Source organism: Patagioenas fasciata, chromosome 11 (assembly GCF_037038585.1).
Source record: "Patagioenas fasciata isolate bPatFas1 chromosome 11, bPatFas1.hap1, whole genome shotgun sequence".
In the NCBI taxonomy this organism is placed as follows: Eukaryota; Metazoa; Chordata; class Aves; order Columbiformes; family Columbidae; genus Patagioenas; species Patagioenas fasciata.
The window spans coordinates 26,716,005-26,743,822 of record NC_092530.1 but is presented as its reverse complement, the minus strand read 5'-3'; the positions used below and the strand labels follow the sequence as shown (position 1 = coordinate 26,743,822).

The 27,818-nt window shown below is 51.7% G+C and overlaps 1 protein-coding gene across 6 annotated transcripts in view; it reads left to right on the top strand.

Annotated features, from left to right (window-relative positions):
* The window catches only part of EDA (ectodysplasin A), a 73,739-nt gene continuing 45,921 nt past the window's right edge, over positions 1 to 27,818 (top strand). For 3 of the 6 annotated variants that reach the window (XM_065846610.2, XM_065846609.2, XM_071813619.1), the window contains exon 1: positions 3 to 354. In XM_065846610.2, the coding sequence (XP_065702682.1) occupies positions 76 to 354 (279 nt within the window). In that variant the 5' untranslated portion in view covers positions 3 to 75. Of the gene's footprint in view, positions 355 to 27,818 lie in introns of all 6 variants that reach the window. The other 3 variants (XM_071813620.1, XM_065846607.2, XM_065846608.2) reach the window with 3 other exon arrangements.

Genomic DNA, 27,818 nt, shown 5'->3' with positions numbered 1-27,818 from the left:
CCGCGGCGGCCCGGCGCTCCCGGCCGAGCATGGAGCAGTAGCGGCTCCGGCGCTCGCCGCTCCGTCCCGCCGGCCATGGGTGCGGAGCGCAGGGGGGAGGCGGCGGCGCCCCGCGGTGCGTGCGCCTGCGGCGGCGGCGGCAGCTGGCGGCTGTTCCTCGGCTTCTTCGCGCTGTCGCTGGCGCTGCACGTCCTGACGCTGGGCTGTTACCTGGAGCTGCGCTCCGAGCTCCGCCGCGACCGCGGCCCGCAGCCCGCTGCCCCGCCGCGCCGGGACGGGACGGCGGCAGCGCCGGGCTCCCCGGGCGCCGGGCGGCCGCAGCGACCCGCCGAGGGAGCGGAGCGGCGCCAGCAGGTGGGTGCCGGCCGGGGGGCGGCGGGGGGTCCGGCCGGGCGGGAGCGCACTTGTCGCGGAGCCCGCGCACCCCCCGGCGGTGGCGGCTCCGCCCGCGGGGTTCGGGCCGTCCCGCTCCCGTAGCCGCAAACAAACCTCGCTTCTGTTTATTTAGAAAGCCCCAAAGCGCCGCTGGCGGGAGTTAAATTTGCAGAGAGCTTGAGTTTGCTTTGCCTTGGCTGGGAGTGTAAAGGGGGAGCCGGGGCTCCGAGGGGCTCCACCTGCTGCCCGCCGCTTTCCTGTGTGTCGTGACAGCCCCATCTGTCGCTTCCCTCTGTCGTGACAGCCCCGCGGTGTCGGCTCCGCTCCCGCAGCCCGCCCTGTGCGGGGGAGGGCAGCCCGGTACCCGGCGGCGGGGTCTCCCGCCGGGCGGGGCACAATGCAGCTGCAGAGCTCTGCAAAGCTCAGCTTTAAACCCGGGCGGGCAACAGTGCAGCTGCAGATCTCTGCAAAGCTCAACTTTAAACCCGGGCAGGCAATAGTGCAGCTGCAGAGCTCTGCAAAGCTCAGCTTTAAACCCGCTCCTCCAGCGCACCGCGTTGTACGGTGGAAATCCTGTTCACTGCGCGCCCCGTGCTTGGTTTTGGTGGGTTTGGTTATTTGAATTTTTTTCCTCCCTCTGCCACAACCAAGATGCTTCAGCCTTTGGGGTGATGGCTCAGCGAGCCCCCCCAGGACCTTGTGAGTCTGAACCGTGCAGGGCAGGTTGGTTTCTGCCTCCGCTTTCCCTCGCTGGTGCGAGGAGCCCCTGGGAGCAGCGGTGCCCGGAGGGGCTCCCCTGTCCCGGGAGCCTCTGGGAGAGCAGGAGCGGAGCTGGGGCCTCCGCTCGCAAACTTAGCTCATTTTTTCCAGGCACAAAACCTCGCTGCAAGCAGGATAAGCCGGAGGAAGGAGTTTCCTCCCCTTTGAGCCTTGCAAGCGGATGGCCTTGCTCCCCAAAAGTGCCGGGTGGCTTTGCCGGGGGGTCCCAGGGGAAGCGGAGGTGTAAAGCCCAGCCTAAGCGCCCTGGCAGTCCTTGCCTTGCTGGTTATCAATGCATGGGCGAAGCGGGGGGGGAGACACAAAAATAGCTTTGATAAAGCTGCAAGTCTGGAAACTCTTCCCCGTACTTGGCAGGGGCGGCCGTTCCGCGGCCTCGGCTGCTCCGGGAACGCCGGGCTCACGCCTTCCAGCAAGTATTTGTGTTCTGCAGCTCTCCGTAATAACGTCTAAGGAAATGTTGAACTGGAGAGAACCCGTGCTATCTAGACATCACTGTTTTGTTTTCCTCAGTACTTAAGCGGTATTAACATAGAGTCAGAGCAGCTTCATGTTGTGTTGGAATTCAGGTTGTCTTGTGATAGCATGCGGCTGAAGTTCCTTTCGTGTTGTCGTGCTGGATCTGTTTAGTCTTCAGAGCTCTTCTTTCTAGCAAATGTAAAATGAAATACCAGGGTAAATAGTTCAGGTGTTCATAAATTACAGCGTTACATAGTTTGTCTCAGGACGCGTACGGAGATCCGAGCGTCGCTCGCTGCAGCTGACATACTCCAGATAAGGTAATGCTAATTATTTATTTCTTTGTTTTACATCTGGCCTGTCGGACGGCAGATGAAAAATCCTCTCGGACATATTGAAGGAGTTGGTTGTGAGAGAAAGTTTCATTGTAGCGGGGGCATGCGGAGCGCCGAGCAGCATGGGCCGCGTTGCATCCAGCTGCTGGCATGGGCCGCATCCAGCTGTTGGCACCGCCAGCGCGCTGCTTGGAAACCGCTGCTGTGACAACGTGTAATTAATGTTATTTGTAGTAGCGCCGCTCTCCTGTTCCTCGCTGCCTGTTCTGCCTCAGCATTTGCTCAGCTAGAAACAACCCCCCTTCTGTGTCCCCGGGTGCTGTGAATATATCCCTTCTGTGATTAAAGCGATGAAATGAGGTGTTTGCAAACAGCCGTGTTTAAAAAGTTAATATCAGCCGTGTTAAAGCCTTCGGGGGGTGTGGGGGGGGCTCCGAGCTGCTTTCCAACCCCTGGCAGCCTGTGCTGCTGGTAAATCCACAGTGCGCTTCCATGCGTGTGTATCGGCAGAGAGATGTTTACAGAAATTAGGCAGAAATTACTGAATAATTACTTCAAGAGCTGCGATCGGTGGGATTTCCCTCCCAGGGACCTGAGGGTGAGCCGAGTTGGGGTGCACTGGGGGGACCCAGCGTCCCAATGAGCAGATGAGCCCTCAAACAACCCTTGCACAGTGTTTTGCTATAAAAAGTATTTTCGGTAAATAGGCTGAGTAATGACTGCGTGTGTTGCGATTGTACAAACAAAACACATTCCCCACCCTGACCCTTTCTTCTCTCTTTATTTCCCTGACCTGGGGCGGGGGGAAGGAGCTGGGGGAGCAATGGTCAAGCACCGAGATTTTGGCAGAAACCCCGCCTGGCCGCCTGCCAGAAATGACCTCATGACAGGAGTGAGATTTGGCAGCCCGATACCGCCCCGCTTCCCTGTCTTCCAGGGTATTCAAATATGCAGCTCATTTAAGCTACGAGGGCGATTTCTCATGGCAGAGGTTGAGGCGTTGCGGCTCGCATCGTTGTCCCAGAAGCCGCGGGGCGTTGCATCACCGCCTTGGCGTGGGCATGAAAAGCCGGTTGACGCGGCTTTGCCGCGGCGACTCTTCCCTCGCCGTCCCCGGGACGCGCTGCCGGCTTTGCGGAGCCCGTTTACCGATGGGCTGCGGGACCACGGGTATAAAATCTGAACCCTTCGGCTGGACGTGCCGCGGAGCACCAAGTGATGCTGTGGATGGGCTGGGTAGCGCTTGGCAGGCGCTTTGCTGGGGGCTCGGCTCGCAGGGCACTGCGGACCGCTCGTTGCGGTATTTGGTGCCTAAACCAGATGATGGTGTGTTTGTTGTCAGAAAAATCAGCCCTGCAATATTAGCGCCTCGTGGAGCAGCGTTTTGGTGCTTTTTCCCTGAGCCACATTTCTGCAAAAACGTGGGTTTTTCGCAGACATTGGGTGAAGCGCGTGCCCTTGTGAGTGTCCTGAGATGGGCTTGGGAACTGCCAAGGTCTGTCTGTTGGAGTGAGATCCAATACCCATCAGATATGTCCGATCCACCCCCTGGCTGGCTCTGGGGGGGCTGAAAAAACGTGTTGAGTGGTATCTCGGTCACATCAGCACCAAAGGGCCCGTTCCTGGGGCTGCACCTCTCGCCTTTATAACCAGGGGTGTACCTGCTTTCCAACATCAGCATTCCTGACAATATCAACACCTATAAACCCCCTGATTGCTTGTTTTTCATCCCGTTCCCACCTGTATCCCTGACGGAGCGGTCAGGGTCTTGTTCCAGCTCTCATTAACGAGTTTGCGCACCGCTTAATGTATATCTGTCTCCTAAAAGCCTGCTTGCTCGTTTGGTAAGGAAATATAGGAGTAAAGCTTTAGAGGCACAGCAGTATTTTGCTTGTAGTTGTGGATAAAGAAATACACGCTGCTTTTTGTTGTTTTTGCTAAAAATGAATAGCCGGCTTTACTTGAGGGGGAGGTAGGGAAGGATTTCGGAAGGACTATATGGGTTTGTTTCTGGTCAGGATGCTGTGGCGGGGTAATTCTTAGGGAATTATTGGGGCAGTTTCACGGTGAGGAGGGTTATGCCACCTGTAACTGGCCGTGGGTTGTAGGGACAGGTGGACGTCACGTTGTCCCACACTCGTCCACCTTCTGCCCCCAAAGGGTCGCAAATGAAAGTAGGGATTTGTGGCCAGGTGTTTTCTGCCTCAGTTCTCCAAATAATTACACGGTGTTTCTGGAAATATTTTGAGTGTTTCTCCAAATATTTCTGTGGAGTGTTTCTTATAATATTTATGTTGTCAGTTTAGCGTAAGTGGCCGCCTGGAGTTCTGGGGGTGACTCCGCATGGCCAGGCAGGACTTAGTTGAAGGCACACGGGTGTCAGTGCTCAGCCGCGAGGGCACCTGGCTGTCTTCTGCCTCACTAGTGTGAAATTGCAATTATTTTGCTCTTTCTTCTCAATTCCAGCTCCAGAGCAAAAGGCAGCGTTTGGGTGGGATTGGCAGGAGCTAAGAGGTGTTCGAGCTGCTCCAGACGATGGTGTTTAGGGATGCGCTACGGGGTAGGTGTTCTCCTGTATTGCACTTGCAGGTCTTGGTTGCTGCTGGAGGAAGCTCTTGCAGGGAACAGAAGGAGACTGTAAGTGCAATAAATGGCTGATAACACATGAGGGGTCTGGTGACCTCCATCCATGTCCCTCGCCAGAGAGGGTGACATTGCTGGGGTGAGGGGGCTGCGCTGATATCGAATAGAAAACATATCCCTGATGCTATGTCTATGAATATCTTGTGCAAAACCTGGTGCGAATCCATCAGCTCCTCCTTTCCAAAGGGAAATGGTGCAGCACATCAGGAGATGGGCAGCGACCGCCGGGGATGGGGCATTAATGGGAAAATGGAGTGCGACCTGCGCCTTGCCCGGGGGTTTGGGGTGCACCCGTGTGCTGCTTTGGAAAGGGGGAAATGGTCAAAAGGGGTTTAAAACCCCAATATCTGCGGCTCTGTGGTCTCCCAGAGCAGGCACATCTCAGCGGGGAGGCCCCAGAGTGCTGGGGATGCTGCTGAGGATAGTGAACAGGTTAAAAGAAAACGCCTCACATGTAGGATGGAAGAAGCAGTTGGGAAATACTCAATATATTTTGCAACTTGCAGCTTGTATCAGCATCAGGTGGATTACCCACCCGGGGAAGGAGCGGCTGGGGGGAATAAGTGAGAAATAAGGCAGCGATGCGTGGGGAGGGGGACAGGCTGCAGTGTGGGGGTGTTCGTGGCTTGTTGGAAATGGGAAAATGCGAATAACGGTGGCAAGAATAACGCACCAAGGCAGGGTTGGCCCCGGCAGCCGGTATGTGCTATAGGAGCAATGAAGCGAGCGGCTTTGCCCTCTCTTCCTTCCCCTTGCTGAGCTGAGCTTGCTGGTATATTTTCTTTATTTTCTGGTCATTCCATGGAGGGCAAATACTGCAACTTTGTGCAAGGACCAGGACTTCTATCAGCGTTTGTTGAATTCCGTAATGGAGAAGGCCGTGGTTGCCAAAGTGGGTGTCTGAGTGACTCGTGACCCAAGCTGCAGGGTTTCTCAGCAGTTTCCAGACGGGCGAGCACTCAGCCCTGGGATTGTAAGAGCACTCGGTGGCATTCCAAACTTATCTTTAACTTAACCTCAGCCTACATAGTGCTTTATCAAACTGATATTATTCTAACCTTTTAACTTTATTTTTCTTACCACATAATACTATAAATCTTCCCTGCTCTTCCATACACATGTAGTGTCTTGTAATGCTAATTAAACTGCACACTACCCTAATTTTGCTCTCATACTAATCCAATATATTTTTCTTGACTGGGAGCCAAACCCTGAGAGCTCCAGAGCATGCGAAGCTCTCATTCCACTCTTATTCTATGTTAATGACTTTATATGTTAGTGTCTTTCACCACTTTGAGAGGATGTTGTTCTTGGAGGTGTCTGCCTGCGGAAGGTGAGCCGAGAGGTTTTTGTGAATGCAGAGCGCTGAGCAAACGCCGGGCAGCGAGTGAGTGGTGAGTGGGTCCCTGAAGAGGTGTCATCTGTCACGATTCATTGTGCACAAGTGCAGAATGACAGGGAGATTTGGATGCAATTCTACAATAGTTAACGGCCTTTATAGGAGAGCAAAATAAAGCTCTTGCCTAGACTGTTGCGTGTCGCCATTGTGAGCGCTCCCTCGTTAAACTCTGGGGGAAACGCGCTGTTTTTGTACGCGGATGGTGCTGATGCCAGTTGGGCCTGGATGCTACTATAACCAAAATAATTACTCGCAGATGGGTGGATATTAAAATGAACTCCTTCCATAAGCCTGAGTAAAATTCTGTTGTAAGTGTGAAGTACTAACTATGCAGGGTTGTACTGATGGGATGCCAGCGCCGTAACGTGTTCCACATGGCCAGTGCCAGCCTCCTCCTGCTGCAGCCGCTCCCGACCCTGCTCGGCTGTGCTTCTCGGTCGGGTCCGCTCAGGAGGTGGAAATGTGTTGAGAAGAGTGTGGGATGTTGGGCAGGCTTTGCATTGCATGGTTGTGCAGCAGTAGGTGTTGCATGGTACGGGGTTGTTTTGCAGCAGCGGGCATTGCGTGGCTTGTTGCGTTGCATGGTTGTGCAGCAGCAGGTGTTGCGTGGCGTGGGATTGTGTTGCACGGCTTTGCAGCGGTGGGTGTTGCGTGGCGCGCTGTGGCTTTGCAGCTGCGTTGCGTTGTGTTGTGTGGCTTTGCCGTTGTGGGCATTGCATCACGTGGCATGGGATTGTGAGCGTTGCGTGCTGCTCCGTTGCGTGGCTTTGCAGCAGTGAGCACTGTGTGGCGTGATGCTGCGGTGAGCGTTGTATTGCCTGGCGTTGCAGTGCATGGCCTTGCAGCGGCAACACTGCGTTGTATGGGATTGCATTGCGTGGTTTTGCAGCAGCAGATGTTGCATGGCTTGGGATTGTGTTGCACAGCTTTGCAGCGGTGGGTGCTGTATGGCAGTGCGTGGCTTTGCAACAACGTGTTTTTGCATTGCGTGGCATTGCAGTGACATGGTATTGCATTGCGTGGCTTTGCAGCAGCAGGCATTGCATTGCATGGTTCTGCAGTGACATGGCATTGCAGCAATGTGGTTTTGCATTGCATGGTTCTGCAGTGACATGGCATTGCAGCAATGTGGTTTTGCATTGCATGGCATTGCAGCAACGTGGTTTTGCAGCGACATGGTTTTGCATTGCATGGCATTGAAGTGACATGGCATTGCATTGCATGGTTCTGCAGTGGCATGGCATTGCAGCAATGTGTTTTTGCATTGCGTGGCTTGGCATTGCAGCAACGTGGCTTTGCGTTGCGTGGCTTTGCGTTGCGTGGCTTTGCGTTGCGTGGCTTTGCGTTGCAACGGCATGGCTTTGCAGCCACGTGTTTTTGCATTGCATGGCTTTGCAGCAATGTGTTTTTGCATTGCATGGCTTTGCATTGCGTGGCATTGCAGTGACATGGTATTGCCTTGCGTGGCATTGCAGTGACATGGTATTGCCTTGCGTGGCATTGCAGTGACGTGGCTTTGCATTGCAGTGGTGTGGCTTTGCAGCCACGTGTTTTTGCATTGCATGGCTTTGCGTTGCATGGCATTGCAGCGACATGGAATTGCATTGCATGGCTTTGCAGCAGCAGGCATTGCATTGCATGGTTCTGCAGTGACATGGCAGTGCAGCAATGTGTTTTTGCATTGCATGGCATTGCAGTGACATGGCATTGCCTTGCGTGGTTCTGCAGCGACATGGCATTGCATTGCGTGGCTTTGCCGCGGTGGGCGTTGCTTGACCTGGTGTTGCAGCAGGAATTACCTTGCTTGGCGAGGTGCTGTGTTGCCGGGGATTGTGAGCGTTGCGCGTTGTTGCATTGCGTGGCTTTGCGGCAGCGAGCATTGCATTGCATGGCGATGCAGTGACTGGCAAAGCAATCTCTGGAACCTGCTGGCTGGTTGCTGGTGCGACGAGGAGCAGCAGCCTGACGAAGGCTCCGTCTCCCCCTCCCTGCCCGTCCTGCCTGTACCGTGGGCAGAACTTGGGCCGGCGCAGAGCTGCCAGGTGCAGAAGTGGTGGCAAACGTGGCTTAGCAGGATCAACCCCTCCTTGTCTCGCTGTTTGTGCCTTCTCTACAATAGCCCAGTGTCCCAGGAGCCCCCAGCCCTGGCAGCCCAGGGGACAAAGCTGGGTCAATGTCCCTCCCTGGGCAGCCTTTGTCTGGCGGCTTTAATCCCTCTTTGCAATTCATTCCACTGCTGTGTCTTAAATCCCTCTGAGGCACAAAACAAGGTGGAAGGGGGAAAACAGGGAAATGTTGTGGGTTTTTTTTAAGCCAGCACTGGAAATAAAATCAACCTCAGAGCATGTAATGGGTCTGTAGTTGTAGTTTATATGGGTGGAAAGGAGCAGGAGCTGGTGGATCGGGGTTGTGGTCTCCGGGGGATGTTGGGGTGACCCATCTGCACCGTGGCTCAGGCTGAGCCGCGTCGTGGCCGCTCCAGCTCCACACTGGGCCCGTCACTGGTGCTCCTGGCCCTGCTCTGGGGCGTCTCGTGGCTTTTCTGGTTTCCCCGCTATAGTTAAGCTGGGTGCCTGCTGGACAAACCTCATCACACTTTGTACTCAACTGTCCCCTTCTTTTGTCCCTCCTCCATTTTCTATGTCTGGTTTTCAATGATTTACCGCTGGCGTTCCTCCCAGGCTGGGGAGCAGGGGGTGCCCGGTGGTCCCTGAGCAGGGCACCCCCTGTCACCAGTGCCACCCCCGGAACGAGCCTCATGTGTCTCAAAGAAATGCCATGGGGCAGGTACTAATGGTCTAAACAGGCTTTGCGTGGTCCTCCCAGTCTCCTCCGTGTGCCGGGCTCAGTGAAGTTAATCCAGGAAATAATTTTAGAGCAATTATTTCCTTCAATCTTGCAGGTCGCTGAGCTACCGCTACCCTTAACCAGCACTTCTTTTTATGTAGTTTTCCCATGGGGCAGGAGAATATGATAAACCATTTAAAGCCAATAGCTGCGACTGCTGCTGCCCTGCTGGACACTGAGCGCTTCAGACTCAAAAACGAGATTTTAATCTTTATTTTTCCTTTTTCCCGCTGCCTGTCAGTGCATTTCACCCGGAGTCTGATCAGGGTTTAAGAAAACCAGGGCCGCCGGAGCGAGGAGAGGTGGCGGTTCTGCCCGGAAAGCTTCAAACCTTGCGCTGCCCCATAAAACATCCCCTATGGCAGGAAAAAATCCAATGGGAGCTGCTGCTGAGGTGTATCCAGAGAGCAGGGTGAAAACCATAAAGCAAATAGTTGTTTTTTTCAGTGCAGCTGTTACCATCTCTTTAGTGATAATGAGGTGAAGGAGCAGGTTGGCTGCCTGCGGGCTGTGGGCTGGCGTGCTGGCGCTTGCCGGGTCTGCAGCGTTAACCCTGCTCACCCCGAGCCCGCTTATCGCCACTAAACTGAGATCTTCTCCTTTGAAAATGGGAAGGAGAGCTTTTCTGTCTGCTGGGAAATGCAAAGTTTAAAGGTGCTGATTGCCATTTTTAAAGGGTTATTGTATCTTCTTTTCAGCGATGTCTTTATTGCCGATTTGGAGTTTTCTTCTGTTTCTCCTGTTGTTGAAAGGGAATTGTTTTGACTTGGAAGGTGGCTCGTGCGCGGGTTCCTGGAGGTGCAGAGCTTGGTGCCATTCAGCAGCAGGTGCAGCTGTTCTGCTGGTGGTGCTGAGCTTTAACTCCAGCTCTGGGGGGGCCGTTGTGCCGCTGGTGCTGCAAACCCATCCCACAGCCCCGTGTGCTCTGCGGGTCGTGGAGCTTCATTTTGAAAGCCCACACGTGCATTAACGGCACGTGGAAGGTTTAAACTCAGATCTAGGGATCGGTGATTTTTGTGCTTTGCTGGGGGCTTTGGAGGCTTCGGTAGTTTGGGTTTGTCTTTTGTGTCTATTTAGCTCTGCTTTACTCTAAGTGTGGGAAATGCTGCTGGCAAACGAGGCGTTCAGGTAGCAAAGCTTGGAGGGGGATGGAACAGTCTCTGGTTGAAATAAGACACACACAAGCCTCTTTCCTTCTGCAGGCTTCTCTTCTAGACGACGTGTGCTTTCATTAATGAGTTTTCTCTCATTTTTCTTAAGCAAAAGATGCGGCGAGCCGCAGCTGGGCGCTGCTCCTGCTGGTGGGGTGGTGGGATTCCAGCCCATTTGTCAGCAGTGGTGATGCCGAGGGCTCGTTCGAAGTAGAAGGGAACGTGTGCAGGAAAAGTCCTTTACCTAAAGCCCTAAGCCGAGCCTGTGGAGGCCCAGCACTAATTGTGCTCAGCTGCACTCGACCTCTGTGTCTGGCGAGACACGGGATCAGCGAGAAATCCCAAAACCTTTTGCTCATGGGGTGGATTTTCCTTAGCGCCTCGATGCTGAGCGCTCGTGTGGATGCTGGTGTTTTTAGTCTGATGACCCGGTGTTGAATCGCTCCCTTGGCTTCATCCCTTGTTCCGTGGGTGCCCCTTGATGTGTGGGGTGGTGGGACGAGCCCTCCGAAATTGAGGTCCTGAAGCGTTAAGCGCAAAGCGTCACTGCTCTGCCGGCCCGGGCGCCTGGCGCACGTTTCTAACAACAGGCTGGCTTTGCCAAGGAAAACTACGCTTGGTGCAGCAAAGAGCTGTCGACTCTTTCCTCCCTAGGCTGCTCTTTCTCTTGCTTTTCCGGATAACCGGTCATATTGGAGATGATGTGGAGGTTGGGATGTCTTGGTGCTCAGTGATTCTGCTTCTCGCTCAGCAAAGCCCTGTCTCCTTCCCTCAGTCCCTGTGGTCCCCGAAGCCACCAGCACCCCGAGGGGACCCTCTGCAAACCCAGAGGTGGGGCCTGAGGGTCACGTCAAGCTGAGAATAACTCGAGTTCTTCACCTCTGGTACCTAAAAATTGCACCAAGGTGTTCAACAGGACATTTTGGGCTCAAATATTGACTGGCTCATTCCCATTTAATGAGGACTTTTGGGCTTCCAAGCCCAGTTGGGCTCAGAAGACATCCAGAGCCCCCCAGGCTGGTGTCCCCCCACCTCGTGGACCACGAGCTTCTCTGCTGTCGGTCTCCCCTGCCTCAAAACCATTTCTTCTTCCCTTGCCAAAGCAATTGGATAAATGGTAATTCTGATAACCACAGTCACTGGGGCGACTGGGGAAGTTGAGCTTTGGGTCAGGTCCCAGCGAAGGCTTCACACGACTCCTCCGGCTCAGGTGCTCAAGCAGTTAAACGTTCCCCGGGTGCAGAGCAGCTCCAGGTACCTCCCAGGGGATCCAGCTCTGCTGTCTGAAATCTGGCAAATAGCACGAATTTTTGATGTCGTGAACAGAATCGCGCCCCGAGGCGGCGGCCGACAGGGAAGGCCTCACTTGCATATTTACCTCGCAATCTCGTTATCGTTAAGTACACTTTCTCAAACAGCCCAAACCTCGGGAACAATAGCAACAAAAACCACCGTAGGTTTTGTGAGCAGATGCAGCTTCAAGATAACAAATGATTGTTTTTTTGCTCTTTGTTTGACGCCTTGGCATTTAGTGGTTAATTAGAGTGAGGCAGAGTATTGTTAAATCATAAACCAAAGTTTTAAAAGCCCTGGAACCGAAAGTTTTTGCATTCTGCTTTTTAATGCTGGCCTGTCAGGCTGCTGAAGGCAGGCAAGGCAGGGCTTTAGGAACATCTGAAAGCAAACATTTGTTTTGGACAGGAAAAGATGGAGTTTGGAAGGGGTGGGAGGATGGAGGGGGGCGGGTGCTGCAGAAATGTCACCTGGAAAGCCACTTTCTCCCTGTACCGGGACTGGCCTGAAATGTCACTGGGAGGAGGTGGGATGCCATGGCACGTGTCCCTCTGCCACCCCGGTGTCCGCAGACTCTGCTTGTTTGGAGAATGAAGCAAAATTGCGTTTGTAACAAATGAACAAACCAAAATCAATAATAATTCCGGTTATAAAGTATTAAGGTTAGTTCCGATCCAGCTGTTCTGCTTTATTTCAATATTATTTGATATCCTACAGAAAAACACTGGCGTGGAGTTGGTCCAAACGACATCTGGGATGCTCCGTTAAGGCTGGCGTGTAGAATACCCAGTAATAAACCCTTGTCTCTAAGCCTGGACTTGGAGGGTTATTGTACAAAGAAGGGCACAAGAAACATGACACTCAAATTGTGATTCCTGGCAGAAATGCTTTGCAATGGGGAAATTTCAGTTTGGTTAGGCTTGCTTACATGCCTTTCTTGTAGCTGAAGGGCAAATGACACTGTTAGCATTAAATGTGAGCAAATGACATCTTGAAATATGCCTTACGTCTCCAGAACTGAGCTGGAGTTCTTGCTGTTCCAAGAAATTCTTCTCCTCTGGTCTTTATTTTCGGTTGTGCCCCGAAAACGGACCCAAATTGAATGTTCGTGCTGGTAAAGAGCTTGATGGCGAAGGAGAAGCGCGGATCAGTTGTGCTTTGGGAGAGTCTGACAAAGAGCCGGCGGAGCCGTGGGGTGAGAGCCACCCGTGGCTCGTGGGGCTGGGTCGCCCGTGGGCGCTCGTGTCGCTGCGTGTCGGGCAGACGGGTGCCTGCGATGTGACAGCAGTGACAGAACCCAGGACAATTTCTTTCTCTTTTTTCTCGTCTTTCATTATTTACTTTAAGGCCAGCACTCTGCGTTTGAATATCAAGGACTTTTGTGGGGAAGTTTTATGGTGGTGACCAGCGGTTTAGAGATTGAAGAGATTGTCCACGTGGCGAGCGATGCCCTGTTGGTCCTGCATCCCAGGCAGCTTCTGCTGTGGTGGCTTTTGGGTTGGTTGATAGAACCAGGCTTGGGGGACTGACAGCTTTCAGAACTGGTGTAGGAACCCGCATTGATGTAGACTGACTGAAAGCTGGCGAAGATATGTGGTTTACAGCTCGAGTTGCGGGAAGGTTGGACAGTCTTGCGTGTGGTTTGTTCATAACTGTTGGTACAATGGATTACACCACTTGTTTCTGAGAATTGTTGGTTGGTTTGGGCTGAGTTTGGGCTCTTCATCCACAAAAGGTCTTTTCCAAGATGACCTGCCAGGGTTGTAGCCCATGGGGAAGAGAGAGGTGTCAATCTGTTCAGAAGAGCCAATGGCTGCATCTTCAGATCATCAGCAAAGTTGGGCTTTGCTCCTAAGGAGGCTTCAATGGCGTTCTGGGTTTCAGCTGATCTCGCTGCCTCTTGTTGCAGAAAGCCAAGAAGCAATGGGTTGAGTATTGGGTGGGAATGATGACAGTGGTGCAGGTTGGGTTGCCAGCTCCACCTCCAAGACTGGAGAGAGGTCCAGCAGTATCATCATGGGGGGTCACCTTTGGGGGTGGCCTGAGGGGTAATTCTGAGCAGTACTGAGCCTTTTACATAAAATTGGTTCGAGACCTGTAGGCTGGTGGCTCTTAACCCATTGAGTGAACCTCTGAGCAAAACAAACCTTTAAAAGATGAAAGGAAGACAAGTTGTCGTCTTGGTGGAGCTGCTAAGTCTTGTAGACACTGTCTACTTTTTCAAGCCTTGCCTACTTTTGTGGGTGCGCTTCTCTCTTCACCACCAACACGGCGCTACCTGCTGCTCTTCTGGCAGCCTGGATCCATCCTCCAGCCACTCACATTTTGAAAGTTCTTGAACACTGGCGCATTTCAGAACTGGTTTTGTTCAATCGGAGGCCGTGGAGCAGCTCACACTGGCGACATGGATGTTTTTTCCAGGCAGCTCGACACATTTTTGGTTGGTTCTCTCAGCGGAGCATGTTGACAGCTCTGGGTACCATTCGCCGTGCGGGGCTCGTGTCTGGACAGCGCGGGCCGTGTCGCGCTCTTGCTTCCATACACAAAAAAATAGCTTTCAGGCCTGTAAAGCTGTCACTCAGTCGGGTCTCCTGCTTTAATTGTTGGATAAAAGCAAGCGAGTGCATGTGCAAATTGTATGTCTGCGGCAGGATTTCCCTTCTGCTGTTCTCTGCTTTCCCCGAGCCCCCGATGAAATGGCTTTCAGCGGGAGTCGGTATTTACCGCCCTCAGCTTCTGGTTCATCCTCGGGCTGCATCCACGCTCTGAAGAAAATCAGACTCCTTCTGTTAGTGCAGCAGGGCTTTATAGGAGTCTTTCCCCTTTCTTTCGGGCAGCAAATCCAAAGCACTTTTGGTGAGGACCAGAAGATCCGTAGCCGAGACGTGGTGCAGCCGCAGGTTTGCAGGGTCCTGCTTTGGGTTTCGGAGCACTTGTCTGTGTTTGGGAACAGCTGCAAGGGGAATGAAACCTTTTCCTTGGAAATGAATTTGGGGAGGCTGGGCCGTGGGTCTCTGGGGAGCGGGGATGCAAACCTTGGTTCCACTCGGGCCTCTCAACTGATACTTTGAAAATCCCAAGGCTCAGATACTCTTAAAAATTTGCTTTAGGTTAAAATGGGATTAAGTTTTATATTTTCCTGCTACCCGGTTGGAAACGTGTCACTATGTATATTTTCCACTCCAAGGCTCCCTTTGGTGAATACAAGTATTCTGCGTTTGCCCAGTCTCATGCTAAGAATGAAGATTATTCTCAGGTTTCTGGTATCGTTGCACAACGCTGACATTTTCAGACTGAAAAGACTCGGGTTATTTCTTCCAGGAGCCCAGTTTTCTTTTTCCCCTGCGATATCTCCACAACACAACTGTTTGCACATCAAGTAGAACTCTTTGGCCAACTCCCATGCACACCTGTGCACTCGCCTGTGCCACCAATAAATCGCTGCAGTGTTGCTTCTAAAATATTTGCTGAGGAATGATATTGGAAATCTAGAAGTGATTTTTGCGAAGATGTAGACTTGGGCTTCTCGTATGGTCGTTTGTGAATCAAGGCTGCATGAAAACAGGGTCTTGTTTAAGCAAATGAACTCTTCTGTTGGGTCTTTTGGAGCAGCAGCCAAGTTTCGTTTCTTCAATTCAAGCGTGTATTTGTCAGTGCCCTGGTGTCCTCAGCACCCATCTCCCTTCTGCTCCTACCAGGGTGGACTCAGTCCCTCTGGACCCTCAGCCATCAGGAGGGACTCTTGGTTCATTAGTGGTTAAAACCACCCTGATGTTAGCGAACATCTTGTCTTGAAGGCTCCTCCAAAGACTCTTCCCTCCAGCATTGTGCTGGTTCTGATCCCAACCAGGGTGGTGGGTGCTCGGTACGGGTTTCAACCTCCGTACTTGTTTTTTGGTGGTGGCTTTTTTGGCACGGCTGGTGCAGAAGACCCACCAGCAGGTCTTCCCTCAGCACATCATTGCTGGCATCATCACCTGCTCGAGGACCCACCAGCAGGACCCGCAGACAAGGTGCTGCTCAAAAATGTCATAAGGCAGACGGGGAGAACCTCAATGAAGCTTGGAGTTCTTGGTGGAGAAGCGCGCGGTCCGAGCTGGTGCTGGGTGACACGTTGGAGACGTGGGGCCGGTGCGATGGAGCTGGGACCAGCGGGTCTGTGCAGAGCTGTGAACAGAATTGGCCCGTTAGGAAATGCTTTGGCTTTTGGGGAGCTGCTCTTTTGCATTCACAGCTGTGATGTCTTTTGGGTGTTGCAGAACAAGTGTTTCTATCGCTTTCTGATTTCGTGCTGCCTTTTGTTGCTTTGTGCGCTCTTGCTATCCGAATGGCCGAGTATTTCCTGTCATTATTTGGGGCTCTTGACTGTAGTGGTACCTGATAGCAAACATTCCCTAGATAGGAATTTTAAAATAAATAAAATCCCAAGGTAATTAATCTTATGTTTAACAATTATCAGGATGGGCTTTTGGTCTTACGTGAAAGGCTGAATGTGTTGGATTTTTCCTGTCATTCACTGCTTCTTTTTCAAGTTATTGCAGAATTGGCAACTATCTGGACTGGCCATAGAGGTCTTAGAAAGGCAGTTATCGTCCTGGTTACCAGGAGTTGCCATAAGGGCGATTTCTGGCTGGAAAGGTGACCCTCCATCTGCAGTTAGTAACATTAACCCATAAAACTCCTCGGTGAGCCGCATGTGCAAGCAAGCTGCTTGTCATTACATTAATGAAATACCGCAGCACCGAGCTGTTCTTTCAAGCCCCGGGACCAAACCCCTGCACCTCGGAGTAAAACGGGGTGTTAATGGCTGCGTATCCATCACCTCCAGACCAGGAGGTCTCCTGTCGCCTTTCCCAAGGCTCCTTGTCCTGCCGTCTGACCCATGCGGAAAAGCCATGAAAAATACTGGACTGGAGGCACTCTGATGAGTATATATAGATATATATATTTTTATATATATATATATGATATTTAATTATATTTTACTAGCTCTCTGTGGCTGAGGTTAGCCAAGGTGATGGGAGCGAGATGCTGAGGAGGATGCAGCGAACCCAGGATTTACAGTAGGCGAATGCCCTCCGAAGAGCGTGTGTTTGTGCCCGCAGCCATTAAGCTTAATAATCTTGCTGTCTGTATCGACTTACAAATGAAAGCTTGCAGTAATTTGGAGCAGCATTTGAATTGTGAGTGGTGGCGATGATGCTGAGCTTGTCTTTTAATGCTGAGCTTGGAGTCTTTGAGGTTTGAATTAAAAAAAACTTCAATGAAACCACAAAAAAGACATTGGAAGCATAACTGAACAGGTGGAACAAATTTGTTAAATCTGTTATTGGGAAAACAGCAACTTGCTTTTAAGAAATAAATCAATCTGCAGCTCAGTGTTTCATAATGAGGAGTGGGATAGGAAAATCTAAAAATATCTACAAATGAGCGCTAACGCTCTGAAGGAACAGATCCAAACTAGAATATAATATTGCCCATTGTGGTGACAATAAGTATTTTAAAGTTCATTGAGATCCTTGCTGTGATGCAGATGGGACTTGAGGAGCCAGCATATTTCCCTTGGCTGAGTCCAGTTTTTATTTGCATAATAACTTATTATATGTATTGCCAGTAGCTCGCAGAGCCCCTGGTCAGGATTGGGAAACCACGATGAGTTCATCCTCCTGTGCCTGGTGAGACAATATATTCAGTGAGAAACTGGGAGGGAGGCGTCTCTAGCAACTAATGCAAGTGATTATGTGCTTGAAATGGCAGCAAAAAGCCCAGTTTTTAACCCCTGCTTTGGGGTGGGGGTGACCCGCACGGCCCGTCTCTGTGCTTCTCGCCATTTCAAGGGTCCTGGTCCTTCAGCAGAGTTTGTCCCCTGCCCCCCCGCCCGCAGCACCACCTCTAGGACCTTATTTTAAAAAGGGAGCTTGTCTGGGTGATGGAAAACGTGTCGGCATCCCCGCTGTGCTCCGTGTTCGGCTGGTTTCCCTAATTTCCCCTTCGCTCATCGGGCAGCAGAGCCAACTCTACTTCCATTTCGCTGCTCCATAGCCTCGTCCCTCTCAGCCAGCTCTTCTGAGCATCATTCCCGAGTTTTCCTTGCTCAGCTGAGCCCGAGAGCCGCGCTGCGCCTGGCGAGGCGAGTCCTGGGCATCGCCAGCGCCTTCCGTGATCTGCCCTATCTGTCTCTGATATTTGCCAAGGGCTTCTCTGCGCAGGGGGCTCCCCGCGAGCGCTGTTTCGGAGTAGCTGCTCCGCAATAACTGGATCCACATGCACAGCTGTTGCTCGGAGGGGAGGAGGTAAACGCAAACATAAAGCTGCGCTTTGCGGCCGGTGCAGCTGGTGCGCGGTGATGACCCTTCTGTAGAGCCCTGTGCGCTTGGGGAGCGCTTGAAACGAGGGGAAAAACCCTTCTCCGCCTTGCAAATTGTGGTTGGTGGGGAGAACCGGGGGGGGGTTCTGGCATTCTAAATGATTCTGGGATGACAGCGATTGCCTGGGGACAGAGACCCTTGTTTGTGCGGTGAGCTGCCCTGGGCATGCAGCAGCATCTCACAGCACCGTGTACGGCGGCGCAGCTTTCGCAGCGTGGTTTTGGGGGTTAGGCAAGGTTTAGCCGAGCCTAATTTTGGCACAGCAGTGGCAGGGGAGCGTCAGGGTGGCAAATGTCGCTGTTCTGCGGCTGGTCGAGGGGTGCTGGGGGTGCCGGCGCGTTTGCCGCGTTCCACGTTGGCGTTTGGCCGGGTGCAAGGAAACCATTTTGCTTTGCAGTTGGTGCTGAGCGCTGTCACCGGGAGCACAGAGGACGCTTTTGCACGGCTTGGGATTCCCTAAGCGTATTGCAACACAGCTTTTTTGCCCCAAACCCCATTTCAAACTCAAAGCGTTTTTTTCCTCTCTACTAGCCGGGCTTTGGAAAGCCAACTCATAACCGTCATCAACCTGATTATTGATGTGCCGGGCTCTGCGAGGATCCGTGGTTTTTAGAAGCTCCGCCTGTTGCTTTAATGAGGAGCGGGGCTCTGCTTTCGGGGCTCGTGTGGCAGTTTTGTGCTGACTCCTCCCGATGCGGTGCCGCTGGCAGCCCTGCTCGCCTTCTGTCGCCGTGGTTTTGCGAGCGCTTTCATGTGATGCTGGGGCCATGAGGGAGCATCCCCGCTCCAGCACAATGGTGATGAGCTGGCCCGGGGCAGGGGTGCGGGGACAGGGATGGGGACGCGCTGGCCGGGAGCCACCGCGGGTTTATTGCCGCCGGTAGCAGCCGAGCGGCGCGGAGCTGGCACCCATGGGTGCTGAAGGGGGTGCGGAGGCTTTCGGGAGAGTCCCCGGCCACGCCGTCGGCGATTTTTGAGGCCGAGGAGGCTTTGTGTTCCCGCTTTGAAGCCTGGGTCTGAAAGTGTTGTAATGAGATTTTATTATGTATTCTGGCAGGGTCTTGTTATTTTGTGTGTGGATTTATTGTATAATGAATTGAGTGATTTTGAAATGTTTTGTGCAATGGTTTTTTGGAAGGGACATTGTATTTTGTTTATGGGTTGTGCGAGTTTTTTATGAAACTTTATTTAGCTTTTAGCAAGAATAATCTTTATTCAACAAATAGTGCAAATAAATCTTTAATTGAACAAATATGTGCCAACTTTCAAACACAGTAACAAACAATGACATGAAACAAGGAAACTTTGGAACAATATACAACTTTAAACATAGTATTAAAAGAAAAAAGAGGAGAAAAAGACCCTAATAAAGCAGAATTAGTGCTGTATAGCAGGGCAGCAGCGGAGTGCGTGTATATGGAATATGCCAAGCTGGAGGGAGCGGAGGAGGGAGCTTGTTGGTTTTTGGGGGTGCCCGTCAGGCCGGGGGGCAGTGGGTGCCCCCAGGCCGGGGTTTCGGGGGGGACAGTGTCCCTGCCAGCTCTTGCCGGGCCGCCAGACGTGACTGGGCTGCACAAGCGCTCGTAGCCGTGGGGAGATGTGGAAAGCTGGTCCCCAGCAAAGCCGCCCGGCTCCACGGCCGCGCCGGGGAACGTTTCATATACGTCCCTGTCCTTTCTCAGCCGCCTTCCCGGAGCAGGCGACGCTCCCCAAATCACGGGGACGTCTCCGAGGAGGGGTGGCGGGGCCAGGGCTGCCTGCGTGAGGTTTTACGTCTCTCAATCCTGCGTTATTTTGGGGCGCAACGCGTTCGGTCTCTTGTGCGTCGTTGTGTCCTGTGGTCACTGGTCTTGGAGCTACAAAGTCATGCAGGCCATTGCTCAACCTGGGAGATGGTGTTAGCATCCCCTTGCTCCTCTCTAGTTCGTCTTTTATGCTGTTAATGTTTATTTGTCGCTCCTGTCCGAGCTGCTGCAGGGAACGGAGCTCGGGGAAGGGCAGCGAGGCCGGGCAGGGCTGAGGAGCCTGGGGAGGGCGGGCAGATGCGTGCCTGGGCTTTCAGTAAGTTCTTCAGTAAAACCTTCTCTTAAGTGCTTCACTTAGAACCATAGAATAGTTTGGTTGAAGGGACCTTCCCAGCTCCCCCAGTGTCCCCCCTGCCATGACAGGGACATCTTCACCAGCTCAGGTTGCTCAGAGCCCCGTCCAGCCTGGCCTGGGATGTCTCCAGGGATGGTTCATCCACCACCTCTCTGGGCACCGTGGGCCAGGCTCTCACCACCTTCAGGGCCAAAATTCCATCCTCATGTCCAGCCTGAATCTCCCTCCTTCAGTTTAAAACCATCACCCCTTGTCCGAACACAAACCCCGCTCAAAATTCTGTCCCCATCTTTCTTATTGTCCCCTTTCAAGTACAGAAAGGCCGCACTAAGGTCTCCCCAGAGCTTCTCTTCTCCAGGCTGAACACCCCAACTCTCTCTTTGTACCAATTCATCTGGAAATTCCCACAAAACTCTCATACCCACCGTGAAAGGGCTTTACAAGGGTTCAGGAAGCCAAAGGGAAGGAGGTCATGATACCTCGGAACAGGCAGGCTCATTGTATTTTGTATGTGGTTTTCTAGAGCTTTATTAAGCCACATCTTCCAGCTCTGCTACATTTTACTCCTCTGTGAAATCATCTTCCACTTGTTTAAATCTCTTTATCGGGAGTAAATATTTGCAATTGATTCTGGATTTCCCAGAGTTCTGCATCAACTCTGTAGGAAGAGATTACAACATTAGGTTTCTCATCTGTAAAACATGCACTAGTTTCCAAAAAAATCTTATTTACGAACCTACTAAGTGACTTTTGTTCCTGTTTTTACCTACAGCGCTGTCTCAGCATTGGTTTCACTTCTCTTTTTCAGTGTTATTCTTTAGGGAAGAATGGCAGTCACCTTTCTGTTAATTTTCGTTTTAATCTGATTCTACTGGATTTCATCCCTTGTTCCATCCCCTTATGGGGTTCTCTTTAGATGCCAATAACGATCCTGAAGTGTGGCAGTAGTTTATTAATGAAGGTGCTCATATCCCTGTATGGCTGCTGCTTTCCCGGGGGTTCCTATATCGTAGAGAAAATGACTCAGCTGTTTATGGCACCAAACTCTGCTTTTAAGGGGCTTTCCTACACTTTATAACCTCAGAAGTATCAGGAATATGGAGCCTGATGTTGCTTATTATCTGCGGACAGTCTCGTGTAGCGAATCCCTTGTTATGGGGAGGAGCATTTTCAGCCCTTCTTTGGCCTTTTCAGCCCCTAGAAATTTTAACAAACGAGCTTTTCTTCTAATAGCCAGCAATGGAATTGGGTGTTAATGAAAACAAATTAATTCTGAATGGAAAATTCCTTCCCGTCTGTGTTGTGCCATTCTCTTTTTGCAGTGTAAACTTCCCAGCTATCTTTCTAGCTGCCCATACTTTTCCAGGAAGAACAACTGAAGCTTATGTTTCCAGAACCAGGAGCTATAGGCACCTCGGCTCTCCACGCACCCAGGGGCTGAACCCTCTCCAGACCTTTTGTGTGACCCCAGAAGGGCACAATGCTGTGCACCTCGCTTTTAAACAGCGCTTTTTCTTCCGTTTTAGCCTCGTTTTCTTTGTCTTTCCAAGCCGCAGCTCCTTTCTCTTTCTTGCACATTGTGATTGTTTTGTGTACCTAGAGAATCTGGTCAAGGCTCTTCCTTTTTGGTTGCAAATATAGACTTTGCTTTTGGTTTCCAGCCGTGTTTGCGATGTGGGCGGACTTTGTCCTTGCAAGAGCTCTGCAGAGCAGAAGGACACCGGTTGGGTTGGGGACAGCGTCACCCCGGGCCACAAATGGAAGATGTTGGTGCAGAGGAGCCTCGTTGGCTCAAGGTCTCCCCAGGAGCTTGTGGTTGAGCCAACGTTTTCAAACCAGGTCTCCTGAAAGGCAGCGTGATGTGCTGGGACACCACGTCACCACCTCCAGCCAGACCCATGGGATGTTCCTGCAGTTCTCTTTAGCTGTTCTCCCATCTGAAACAGAGACAAAAGGCCAACTGCGGAGAAAAACACCTGCCTGCGCGTTTTGTTTTGCAATCCGTATTAACTTGTGAGATCAATGAGTTGATGTCATTTGCACCGCACAGAAGGAATCAAGGAAAAGCCATTGATGTGCCAGATGTGTGGTCATAAAATCTGCCTCCTCCGTGGCCGCCTGGGAGCAGAGCGGTTGGTGGTGGTTTGCCCGGGATCTCTTGTCTTTGGCAGGGCGAGTAGGTAGGGAGGTGGTGCCTGAAAAGCCTGTGAGCGGTGGTAAATCCTCCTTTCAGCCAACGCTTGAGCCACAGCAGGCAGCAAAATGGAGATCTGATAGCAGCACTCGCTGGCAAAGCACTGGCATTTCAGCAAAAGCTACATCTTTAATATTGATTATAGGTTTGTTCTCTAAACATCTTTTTTCTTGGGTGGGGCATGGCCTGAATCCATAGAACAGCCAGTGATGGTACCAGGGATAGACTTTCTTGATTCACAATATAGGGGTTTTTTAACTATTTACCCTCGTCACGAAATGCAAAATTATGATTCCCGTTAGGACCCAACTATAAGGATCAAAGCTATTTGTCCGCGTGGAGCTGGTGCTCCGAGCCCACAGCTGTCGTATCTCCATCCAGCAGAAAGTGAGATGTTGATCTTGGCGTCCAGCCTGTTGGGAACCATCAGTAAGGAGAAGATCCGCATCGTCCCCTGCGGGATGACCCACCCCGAGCACTGGGCGGAGGAAGGGGACGTTCCTTGGGCTGAGGCTGGGTCACCTCTGGTCCCATGAGAGGCCCCGTGAGGACCAGGGGGTGACTGCATCTGGCGTTGGGACCGGTGTGGCTCCAAAAGGCAGGAGAGGAGAAGCGTCAGTGGGGTCTCCAGTAGCGCGTGGTCAGCCCTGGGCGCTTTGGAGACAGGTGAAGGTTAAGGATGGTGAGGTCCAGAGAATGAGGCCAGCGTCCTGCGGACCAGCAAGGTGCTCGTGTTCATATCTCTGTCTTCTTTCTTACCTGTGAGAATGAGGTTTTCCTCTTAGATTTACGTGTGTGGCTTTTTGGGTGTCCTCACGTCTCCATCCCTGCATGCTGAGGGCTCAGGTCTGTCTCCTGGGATGTGGCGGCCCTAGCTGGGAGGACATCCGTGTGTCCCTGCAGGATGTCCGTCTGTCCCAGCGCGGCATTACTGGCCGGTTTTCCCTTGGATAGAGCAGGATCCTGTGTGGGGCTGGGCTGGCAGCAGCACCGCTGTATTTCATATCAGCAAATCGCAGCCGCCGTCACCTGCTCCTTGCTGGACGTGGTGACTCTGTGCTGGCTTCGTGTCAGCAGTGTATCAGGCATGTAAGCGTGTTGGCAGGCAACCCTCCTCTTGCTCAGGCTTTTGGATCACGAGAACAGAATCAACCAGATGTCCTCAAAATCCCGCGGATCCTGGAGTCAGCCTGGGGTCCAGCAAGAAAAGCTTCCCTGCTGGGCTCCGCGTCCGGGTCTGCCCAATCTCAGGAAGACAGAACGTTTTGGGGTCTCTGCTGCTGCTCCGTGCCCGGGCACCTCAGCTGGGGAATGTGCACAGTGGGGTTTTGGTAAGGGGTCCCGGGACAGGAGCTGGAATTCCGAGCTGTCACCTGCAATCTCGCACCTCTGTCCATCCCTCCTGCTGCTCCTGGGTCCCTGGTTCTCCCTTGGGCTGCAGGTTGTGGTGGGGCCTTATTGCATCCCCATGGACGAGCAGAAAGGGGCTGAGCTTGTCCTGCAGTCACCGCAAGGAACGAGCTTATTTGGCACTTGTTGCAGACCTAAGAAAGGGGCTCGGGGCTCGGAGGATTTCCGTCATTCAAATAAATAAATGGTTTATTTGCGTCGAGCTTGACATCTAAATGGTCACAAATAGGAGGAAATAGGGAGCAGCACTTGGTGGTACCTGTCTAACCCAGCTTAGTGGGAGTCCCGGGTTGAGGTTTTCAGTTGCCGTGTCTTTGGTTTCCGCGCATCCGCTGGCCCCAGGATCTTCCTTTGGAAAGAATGCGGCGTCCTGCGTCAGCGCTCGGGGCTCGTGGAAGCCACAAGGATCCTCATCCCGATTTTGGGATGAAGATTTTGATCTCAACCTGTGAGTCAGAGCACGCACTTCAGCAGCATCTTAATGAGCTTATGGTTCAAAGCTATTTATTATCTGTTATAACAGGCCTTTTATTGCACTGGAAGATTAATTTGCATTGCTTGTTGTAATTAACACTGTAAAATGCTTAAACAAAAGTACGGATAGAAATTAAGTTTACAGGCATTGAATTCAATAGCATTAAAATAAACCTTTGTTTCGTTTTTCTCCTTTGGCAAGAAAGTGATTAGCTCAAATTAAATTTACGGAAAGCTCTCGACTTGGAACGAGTGATTTAATGAAAAAAAGGCATCCCGAGCTGGCAGCGCAGCTGGAGGAGCAGCCCAGCGTTCGCTTGCAGAGGAACATCAACGTGAAACTGAACCATTGCGGGCGGGACAAATGCCTTCCCTGGAAAACATCGGGTCAGGTTAAATGGAAAAGAACCGTGGGTTGATTTCGGGCTGCGTGCCCTGTGTCCCCATGGCGCTGGGGACGGCGGCACGGGGACCCCTGCGATCCATGGATCTGCTGCACAGCGTGTAAGGTGATTCTGGAAAAAGCTTCGAGGGGTTTGTCCTCGAATGGAGGGAAACGCTCTGCAGAGCTGAGGCTCTGCGTTCAAAACCTGGTCAGCCGGTGTTGCCGGAGGGGACGTTCAGCAACGTTTGGGTTGGAAGAAGCTGCAAGGAGTTAAAGCCAAGAGTCTGTCCCAGAGGTTTGCGGGGTGGAAATGTGGGTCCTGGTGAAGCAGGTTGGAAGTTTCAGGTCTTTGCCTCCTCCTGGGCGGTTTGGAAGCCTTGAAATGGGATTTGCTCTGGAAATCCCTTCTGTATCAGTGTGAAAACCACCAGCAAGGACCTGTCGGTAGAGAGGGCATGAAGAACTTGGAGGAGTTGAACTAAAAGCAAGCAGAACTCTGCAGAAATACGTTGGATCCTTTGTGATGAGCTGGTGGGCTCCGAGGCAAGGGGAGGTGTGCTCTCCTCCACTTTGGTGACAGTTCCATTCATTCAACACTGTTAAATTAGTATTTTTATTTCAATGGCCGCTGTTTGGTTGGGTTTTTTCCTTTCTTCGATTCACCGATTCGTTCATCCTCACAAAACCTGGCGACGCGAAGCGCCGTGGCCCCTCCTGCGCTGTCACCCGGACTGGAGCTGGCGTCGAAGGGACATCAGCTCCTTCATCCACATCCATCCTTAGACCGAGCTCGTATCGCTCCCCCATCCAGCGGCTGCTCCTCGCTCTTTGCAAAATAAGTCTTTAAAAGTTCAAGTATGGCTGCGTTATCTGTGTTAATCTGGAAGGGCTGTCAGCTGACACGGAATCCCTTTCAAACCCTGCCAGACTATTCTGTAACCTTTCTTCTTTTCTTTTTTTCCGAGGCCCTTTGCTTATGTAGGCACTGTGTTTATGCGCTGTTCTTTCTCCAGATTATATTGTAAAGCCTCTCAGGCAACATATGACTTCAAGCTGGCGAAACGCATTTCGAGCCCATGTGCGTATTTGCGTTACAACTGTTTGAAATGATTCTCGCAATGGCCTCGCTCCCTCGGCCCCGCTGAAAAGGAGCGATAAACCCGTCAATCTGGGTGTCACTTACAATTATTTCGTTGCAATAGGCCATTCCTTCTCACCCCAACAATGTCTGGGTTGACTTGGAGAGGTGTCCTGTGCTTACATTTGCATGAGCTTATTTTTTTTCCCTCCTAATTCTAATTTTCTTAATTTTAATGTTTATGCTCATTATAAGAAAGTGTCTCCTTGCCCCTGCAGTTCATTCCCTGTGTGTGCCCCAGCCACCCGGTGCACTTGGGGTGAGCATCGTCCCTCTACCAGGAAAAAGACAAAGATGACCTCAAGATATATAAAAGCTCAGGTTTTATACCTTAAGTCTCTTTTTGGTTGATTTGCACGGAGAAATCCCACCCTTCAGACGCCGGGTAATGGAGCATCCAAGTGCTTGCTCCGCAGAAAATAACAATTAATTTTACAGTAGTTGTTTGAGGATAAACTGGAAAGAAGGAGCGACTTGCTGGCTGCGACAGCGTCTGCTAACGGAGCGCTTTTCTGATTCGAAAGGGACTCGTCGTGCCCAAACTACTGATTGCAGAGCATGAATTAAGCCTTTTTTCCTCTCATTTTGCTTTTTAATGTAATAGGCCACACGAGGCCCCGTGAGTTTGGAAGTTCAAGTCTCTTAATCAGTTATTAAGAAAAGGAAAGTTGTGCAGTTAGTGGAAGACATGGGATTGAATACCTAGAGTTTGATAAATGTGTTTTGGTTTGTTTGTTTCTTCAGCTCAAAATTAGAGGGTTTGGTGACGTGCCAAGCTGGCACTATGCGTCAGGGGCACGGGAGTTTAGTTTGGAATTGGTTGTTGGTTTGGTTGTTTTAGTTTGGAATTGGTTGATGGTTTGGTTGTTTTAGTTTGGAATTGGTTGATGGTTTGATTGGGTTTTTTTGGTTGTATTTTGGGGTTTTGGGTTGGTTGGGTTGTCTGACTGGGTTTTGGGTTGGTTGGGTTGTCTGACTGGGTTTTGGGTTGGTTGGGTTGTCTGACTGGGTTTTGGGTTGGTTTGTTTTCCCTGCTATAGTTTCTTTAGGGTTTGGCAGTGGTGTCCCCAGCCCGGTGCTGGGATGGATCCGTGGGAAATTGGCTTTCGGGGACAACGGGCACCGTCTGCCCTCGGCCCGGGGGCGTCAGGTGAGGTGACATGACCAGGGACATCATCTCCATGGGACATGGATCTTGTGCCCTGGGCTTCTAGTGCCTGTGACCCAGGGTTTTGCCGAAATGCTTTTCTTTTCCCCAGATCGTGGATTTCACAATCTGGTTACAACAAGAGGTGTTGCCGACCCCGACCTGGCGACGGAAAGACTCCAGTACCATGTAATGATGTGTCTCAGGGTCTTCTTGCCGGTAAATAGCTGAACGTCAAAGACACAGTTTGATGGGGGCATCAAGAAGTGATGCGGGAGCACAGGTGAACCTTGAACTGCAGCACAGCTGCGGCCCCGTGAGGTGCTGGAAGCTGATTTGGAGATGCTGAACTAGACGCAAAGTGGAAGAGCAGCTTCCCCCGTCGCCTGCTCGCACGTTCCCCTGCCTCAGTTTACTTGCTGCCCTTGCCACAGTGGGAACGTGGCGGTTGCTTGGTTTTTCACTGGAGAGGTGGTGGATGAACCATCCCTGGAGACATCCCAGGCCAGGCTGGACGGGCTCTGAGCAACCTGAGCTGGTGAAGATGTCCCTGTCATGGCAGGGGGTGACTGGGGGAGCTGGGGAGGTCCCTCCAACACAAGCCATCCTGTGATTCTAAGCTAAGCGCTTAAGAGAAGGTCTTAACGAACATTTCTGCATCTCACTGGGTAGCACGAGAGCAACAACTGTTTGTTTTGGTGCTTTAAGCTGTTGCTGACTTTGACTTGGCGTTCTGCTTAATGCATGTGTAAGGGAATTATCTTGATAAATACCCAGTACAAGTACTGCTCCTGGCTAGAAGGATGATAGCAGCTAATCCACAGAAACATGCGCAGCCCAACCTTTTGTTGCTTTCCATTTTGCATAATTCTGCAGGACAGGATATGTCAACACTCGGGTGTCTGACAAAGAGCCACTTAAGGGGTGTGGGCGAGACGATAAAGCATGACCGGAGGGGTAGGTGTTGGGACATGCTGCTGGATATCGTGTCTGCACAGAAACAGCTGTTTTAGAAATCCGTCTTCTCTTTTGCTAATGGAAAACTGACAGCATCCCAGAAGAAAACAAGTCGGGGAGGTGCAGGCTGGTTTGCACGTTCGGTCCAAGCGCGGTTGGTTCCTTAGCAGAGTTAGCTGACGTTATCCTGGGGTCGACGTTTGTGCGTCTGGGGTGCTGTATGTATTTCATCCCCTTCAGATGCTCTTTCTCCTTTTTTCTTCAACTCTGAAAGTTGAAAGAGGGTTTGGGTTGCTGCTTCTTTTGAATGGTGACCTTGCTGCATAAAGTTGTCTGTCTGTCTGCTCTCCCTGCCAAGTGATATAT